The sequence below is a fragment of the Gigantopelta aegis genome, chromosome 14, assembly GCF_016097555.1.
Source record: "Gigantopelta aegis isolate Gae_Host chromosome 14, Gae_host_genome, whole genome shotgun sequence".
Taxonomy (NCBI): domain Eukaryota; kingdom Metazoa; phylum Mollusca; class Gastropoda; order Neomphalida; family Peltospiridae; genus Gigantopelta; species Gigantopelta aegis.
The window spans coordinates 48,359,358-48,366,992 of record NC_054712.1 but is presented as its reverse complement, the minus strand read 5'-3'; the positions used below and the strand labels follow the sequence as shown (position 1 = coordinate 48,366,992).

The following is a 7,635-nucleotide window of genomic DNA, read 5'->3' as shown; positions in this document are numbered from 1 at the left end:
CGTAGGCGGTTCCGTACGGTCTGGTCGGATATCCTGCGCAAACCTGGTATTGCTGCGGCTGTGGAGGTGGCAGTAGTCAATCGTTCCCGAAGATGGCGTACCCGGATGTAGCGGTCCTGCCCGGGGGTAGTGACACGTGGTCGACCGGATCTAGGGAGAAATCGTGTTGATCCATGTTGCTGGTAACGGTCCCACAGTCTGGAGATGGTGCTTGGGGACACATGGAATGCCCTTCCAACGGCCGTTCTGGATTCGCCTGCGTCTAGTCGGCCGATGGCATTGTTTCTCTGCGGTTCACTGAGACGTGGCATGCCCTGGATTGTCAACTGTCGGCCAGATACAGAGGCCAGGCAAGCGAACACACCCTGCACTTTTATACTGTCGGTGTTCATGTTGCACGTGCAGACAACGCACGTGCAGTGGTGACATGGTTTGCACGTGGCTGCGTTTTTGCGAATATTCACATTTTGGAACTTTATATATACAGTAGCTGCGTTTTATCGAATGTAACCGTGGGAATGTGTTTGGGACATGCAATGACCTTATATTCACAAAGCATGAACCGGTAGGAAACATAAAATCGGGATTCTTTCACCAGCAGCGACGACTTTGCTTGCCTTTGGCTTCAATTTTTGAAAACGACGAATACGTAATTTAAAAATCGTAGATATACTAAAGGAAATTAAACAATCTGAAGAAGAAGACATGCGATGGAGATGGAACAATCAGAAGAAGCGTTGGAGACTCCTCCGGCTCCCGAGGTTGAAGACTTATATTCTTTTGAGGAATATGATGAATTGATCAAACTGTTGACGAACATTGGAATCCATCCTACGACCATGGTGGATTTGTTTCACGACGGGGAAGGCGACCAGAAGAAGCTTGCCTACTACTAAAACAATACGGGCGTTAAAACAGGGGAAAGGTACCATGTTCAATTTAAAACATCGAAGAGCTACTATGTCAGGACTACAGTGTGCACAGAGACCATCGTCGCCACCACCGCCACTACCATCTACATCGTCAGAGCCGCCATTGAAACGCCAGCGTACCATCAATCAAGTCGGAGGGATCGGTCCTGTTGCTGCTGCTACCGCTCCAGTAACCACTGAAACACCATCTACTCCCTACGCGTTTACAAAGAAAGGTACGAGGACGCACAAGAAAACATCGGCAGTCGACACGACCTACGACATAAAGTTTGACGATCAGTGGAAAGGGAAAAAACTCAAAGATTTACATCACGATTTGTATGGCATGTTTGAAGACGTTCTCAAAGAAGCCACCATCGATCTACAAGGCAGCGACCTTGGACGTGTGATCGTCCATCACGATGCCCTGAATTCACCGATCGTCGTACCCCTACAACCGCTACCCGAACTGAATGCTGACGTCATCTTGGGACACATCGAGAAAGTACTCCAGAGCAACGAAGATTTACCACTGGACGCATCTTTCAGCATTCAAGTCGGTACCATACAAATCCCGAGAGGCGGAAGATCTGACGTCACACTGACCAATCTCAATGGACCTGACAATTCGGTGCACATAAAGCAGTCATTGGTGGAAATCGTGAATGACGACGATTTGTGCATGTCCCGTGCCATCAGTGTTGCCTGGGCCAAACTGAACTGCATCTCGAGCAAAGATTGGCAAGACCTCGTGGGTGGTCCTTACCCCAAGACACCGCTCATCGACTTGATCATACATCACAAGAAATGCCCTCAATCATTCTACATTAATCTGAGAAACAAAACTCGCCGAGAGCAGAAGACGTTGGCTCTGAAACTGTGTGCACTGGCAGGAGTACCCACCAATCGTCCATGCAGTTTGAATGACATTCCTGCCTTTGAACAAGTCTTGGGATGCCAAATCCTCGTGATCAGTGCCGAACTGGGTAACAAATTCCTGCGAGTGGGTGACCAGACGTCACAGGCACCCAGACTCTTTCTATATTTTGTGGAGCAGCCAACACCCCATTTTCACACCATTGTGAAGATCACTGGATTTTTTTCGGCGTCCTACTTTTGTCAACATTGTTTGAAACCATACAACGACAAGAAAAATCATTCCTGTTCTTTGACCTGCATCGTGTGTCATAGCCAGAACTGTCCCGAAACCGACGTCCAGATGTCGTGTCGTCACTGTCACGTGACCTGTCGATCGCCGGAATGCTTTCAACGTCACAAGCAACAAAAGCAAGACAACAAGGGACGCACCATCCCCTCCAAGTGTGAGAGTTTTTGGAAATGTACCATCTGCAAAAAGATGCTCGACAGAAGCGAGAGGGATCCTAAACTCCACACCTGTGGGGAATGGAAATGTCCCTGCTGTAACAACTATGTGGACCAAGGTCATCTTTGCTACCAGCCTCCCAAAGAACACATTGAGGTCCACACAAAATTATTTTTTTACGATTTCGAATGCCGCCAGGATGAATTACTTCAATGCCAGGAAGGTTACCTGCCTAGTGGAGTCTGTCTAACCTGTACAGGAGACAACTGCAGTCATCAGTCTCGGTGTCAACATTGCCATCAATCGTGGTGTGGCAAACAACAACACGTGCCAAACTACCTGGTGGCACAGACGGCCTGTGAAGTGTGCAAACACGAACCAGTCACAGAAACATCCAAATGTCATGCATGCGGGTCAAGGTGTCCATGCTGTAACAAACGAGACAAGAAGAAGAATTACCTGAAGGAACCATGTGATAAGACTTGTGGATTTCGTCAAGTCATCTTTCAAGGCGACGGAGCCCACATTCGGTTTTGCCAATGGCTGTTCCAAGACGACCACAAAGATGTCACGGCTATCGCCCATAATAACAAGGCCTACGATGCCTACTTTCTTCTGGAATACATGATTGACCAGTCGATGTATCCACAAAAAATCATTTTCAATGGATCAAAAATCATGTACCTGCAAGTGGAGAGAGGACTTAACATCAGGATTATTGACAGCTTGAATTTTCTCCCCATGAAGCTGGCTGCTTTTCCCAAGGCATTTGGTTTGACGGAACTGAAGAAGGGATACTTTCCCCATTATTTTAACACCCTAGGAAACCAGAATTATCGTGGACCGTTTCACGAACCTAACATGTATGGTGCCAATTACATGGGATCCAAGGAGAGATCAACATTTCTTAAGTGGCATACTGAACAACAGGGAATATTCGACTTTCAGAAAGAGATGAGGGAATACTGTGTCTCTGACGTCGCTGTTCTCAGAGAAGCCTGCTTAAAATTTCAAGCTCTGATGCTGGAAGCCACTGGTGAAAAACAGATAGACCTCGATACCAAAGCTGTCACCTACATCAATGGCATCGATCCGTTTGCCCAGTACATCACCATTGCCTCGGTATGTATGGGCATCTTTCAAACCAAATTTCTCAAGAAACATCAGCATGTCAAACTTACAGACACCCAGAAAATCACAGACTGGATGACGGTCAATGAGGATGGATCCATCAAGGTGAAACCTGATTTATGGCTGACAGAAGAAGAGTTGAGAGATCGTGGAATGACCATCTTCGAGTCTGAAACTGTACCCAGTCCTATAGCTCAAGTGCCAAGTGAGGGGTACATCCAAAAAGATCAGTTCAGCAGAGTGTCCATCCAGTGGTTGGAATGGGTTCAACACCGAAATCAAGACAAGTACCAGATCCAGCATGCACTGAATGGTGGGGAACATCAGGTACCAGGAACTCATTACCGACTGGATGGTTTCTGTGCGAAGACGAACACGGCCTTTGAGTTCCATGGCTGCTTGTGGCACGGCTGTCGACACTGCTTCCCACACGAACGTTCTAACACCATTCATTCTTGAACCAGTCAATCCATTGAAGAACTGTATGCCTTAACCTGTAGAAAGAGAGAAGAACTGAAACTGAAAGGATACAAAGTCATCGAAATTTGGGAACACGAGTTTAACCATCTTCTGAAATCCAACCCAGAGCTGAAGCAATTTGTGAACTCTTTGGATCTTCAAGACCGGTTAAATCCCAGAGATTCATTCTTTGGAGGAAGAACGAATGCCAGCACGTTGCACTATAAAGTCAAAGAAGGGGAAGAAGTCAAGTACGTGGATTTCACGTCTCTATACCCTTGGGTCAACAAATATTGTCAGTATCCCGTAGGACATCCTGAAATCATACACAAGGATTTCAAGCCACTGCATCAATACTTTGGAATCGCCAAGGTGAAAGTTGCCCCTCCTAGAAAACTGTACCATCCTGTTCTGCCTTACCGTTCCAATGGAAAACTCAAATTTCCTTTGTGCAGAACCTGTTCGGATCAGGAACTACAAACACCATGCCATCATTCGGATGAAGAGAGGAACATCATTGGAACCTGGTGCATACCCGAAATTCTTAAAGCCGTGGAAAAGGGGTACCAAGTCACCACAGTGTACGAGGTCTACCATTGGCCTGAAACAACCCAGTACGATCCAACAACATGTGACGGCGGTCTCTTTGCCGAGTACATCAACACCTTTCTCAAGCTAAAACAAGAAGCCAGTGGATGGCCTGAATGGTGTTTGACAGATGAAGATAAAGACCAATACATCAGGCAATATCGAGACAAAGAGGGCGTACAGCTGGATAAACATAAAATCACAAAGAATCCGGGACTTCGTTCGCTGGCCAAGCTGTGTCTGAACAGTTTCTGGGGGAAGTATGGTCAACGTCTGAACATGAAACAGTCTGCCTTCATCCACGAAAGCAATGCAGACGTTTTCTTCCAGATGTTGGCAGATCCCACCAAAGAAGTTATCGATTTCCACGTGTTGACAGAAACCATTTTGCAGCTCGAATACCAACACAAATCCACCTTCATCCCAGAAGATTTAAAAACCAACGTTTTTCTGGCGACGTTTACCACTTCCTGGGCGAGATTGAAGTTATACAGTGTGTTGGAACAGCTGGGCGAAAATGTGTTGTACTACGACACGGACTCGGTCATTTTCATGGCAAGACCTGGAGACTACCAGCCCCCTCTGGGAGATTATCTTGGTGAATTGACTGACGAATTGGATGGTCAGTTCATCACCGAATTTGTCAGTGGAGGTCCAAAAAATTATGGCGTCGTAGGTATCATCATCGTGGAGAGCAGAGTCCGTTTTATATTCTCGAGCAGCGTCCGTTTGATCTGTGGGTTCTTTAATTTCACCATCTTCACAGTCAACATCTGGTTGGAGTTCACGGGTAGCACCCGCTCGATCTGTAGGTTCTTTGATTTCGCCATCTTTACCATCATCATTCTCTTCACTTCGATCCATGATCTCCTCTTTTCCATTTCTATTACAGTAAATCGTGTGACTTTCGTCGTCTTTGTCTCTTCTGCTGCTGCTGCTGCTGCTGCTGCTACTAATGTCGCTCGAATATCCCGATGCCATCGTCTTCGTTCCAGATAGAGTGCAACAAGCCACAAGAATGTCAGAATCATAAAACATGTCTGTTCTCAAACACAGTCACAAAACAAATGAAGTGTAAATCATAAATCCATTCTTTTATACTTTTGAGTTCCTCCAAAACAAAATGTTTGTCACACTCGTTTACCACTGATGACACTCGTTAGGGTTGCAGAAACTGCACTGCAGGAAGCCCATCTGGTTTTGATGGTCGTCTTGCATGGCGCAGGGTACAATCGAGTTCAGCTCTGGTACAAAGTCACTCACCATTTCGAAACAGTCTTTCAGTTTACTCCATTGTTGAAGGGAAAGGAAAATTCCTTTCCTTGATGGCGTCACTGTGTCCACACACCACCACCACTGCCGAATGTCCACCCCTGCAATGTTTTTGTCCACGCTCACATACATGTTGGCACCAAGATGGTGAAACAATTTCTCTTCTTTCCTTTCCTTTAAAGCAGCTATGGTTTCATCAATTTGACCGGTACACGTAGACAGTTCAACCCAGTGTTTCAGGGTAAGGGTGATGCCTCGTTTGGTGGGGAAAGTGTTCCCTTTATCACTGTCGAATTTCCTGATGTGTATCAACAGTTCTTGCTTCCATGGTTGGGCCATGACGTAGACATTTTGCCCAATTTCTAGTTGACATCTCGATTTTTCACCCTGACCATGGCTCTGGGATGAATTTGATAAATGTACCGATGCCATCTTCTTCTTCAAAATACAGTAAGCCGCAAATGTGTGAATACTTCTGTAGCAAAACTGGACGTAGATCTTGTCTGTAGACTTTTCGGAGAGCGAATGAAGATACTAACAAAACTACCCTTTTTATATTCTAAAATAGCAGTCCAAGGTCAGTCCAAGGACGTCAGAACCGGGTCAAGGCCAGCCTAAGGACGTCAGTACCGGCCCAAGTATGCCAAGGCTAAAATATGAGTCACGGCTGCTTACCTGAATCAGGTATGCCACTCACTGCCCTCTAGATAGGTCAAGGCTAGGTGACGAGTCACACATCAGGGACACGGGCGGGCGTTCACCCTAGTAGGTCACGCAACTGTCCCAAGAGTGCCAAGATCAGTCTATGACTCACACCAAGGCAGACACCTGGCAAGTGTGCCAAGGTCGGTCTATGACACACACCTCTCAAGTATGCCAAGGCCAGACTATGACTCACGCCAAGGCCAGGCACCTACTAAGTGCACCAAGGTCAAGGTCACGGAAAGTAGGTCATGGGGGTGGATAGGCCCTAATACTACTCATATAGTTCAACAACTTTTCCACAAGTTAAATATAATATTCATAACTTAGACCAAACATCAAATTAGAATCGTATCGGGTTGCATGGGTCTACCACTCGGTTAAGCCTACCTGTTTTGTGGACTACAATCAACACCACTATTTCAACTCCTATTTCTATTTATAATCTAAATACTGAAAACCAAACCATTTCCTACAAATATATATATATATATATATATATATATATATATATATATATATATATATATATATATATATATATATATATATATATATATCTGTAACAATACTACATTTTTAGTTATTTATTTTAACATCGTTTGCAAACAAATTTACTGTCGTCTGCACATACATTGCGGTACGGTAACAGAAACGTTAACAGAAACGTTTCATTTACTAGTATATACCTTTATCATACGTCATGATGTCATTGCATAAGCTGGCCTAGAGATTAACATGCGGAGGTATAGTAGATCAATTCTTGAAAGGTTGTTTCTCCCTTGGACGCAAAATTCTGGATTGGTGGAAGGGACTTGGGGAGAAATAGCCCGATGGGTCCACCGACGGGGATCGATCCCAGACCGACCGCGCCTTAAGCGAACGCTTTACCATTGGACTACGTCCCGCCCCTTTGATTTTAGAAAAGACATGCTCAAGTATTGTAGAGCAGACGTCGATATTTTGCGTCATATTTGTTCAGGAAGCTGATTTTAAATGTGACAGGCCAAATGACTACACCACTATTGCAGGAGTATGTATGGGTATCTTCAAGCGAAAAGTCTTAAAAGAGGAATGGAAAGTTCTTCTTGGAGATCGATGTGATGAGGAAGCTCTGTCAGATATATGGAGTCTTCAGAGTCCTCGAGTAATGCCACTGGAGAAGAGATGGATCCAGATGATGAGTGGGTATCTACCCAAAAAAAAAACCCCAAAACCCGGGGAATTAAATGCAGTCTGCATTGATGG

At 45.3% G+C, this 7,635-nt stretch overlaps 1 protein-coding gene across 1 annotated transcript; it reads left to right on the top strand.

Annotated features, from left to right (window-relative positions):
- Window positions 1-960: 960 nt before the first annotated feature.
- On the top strand, window positions 961-6,303 carry LOC121389315. Its single transcript, XM_041520911.1, has 3 exons — window positions 961-3,802; window positions 3,953-5,221; window positions 6,167-6,303. The coding sequence occupies exons 1-3, from the start codon at window positions 961-963 to the stop codon at window positions 6,301-6,303; spliced, it is 4,248 nt and encodes a 1,415-aa protein (XP_041376845.1).
- The last annotated feature ends 1,332 nt before the right edge of the window (window positions 6,304-7,635 follow it).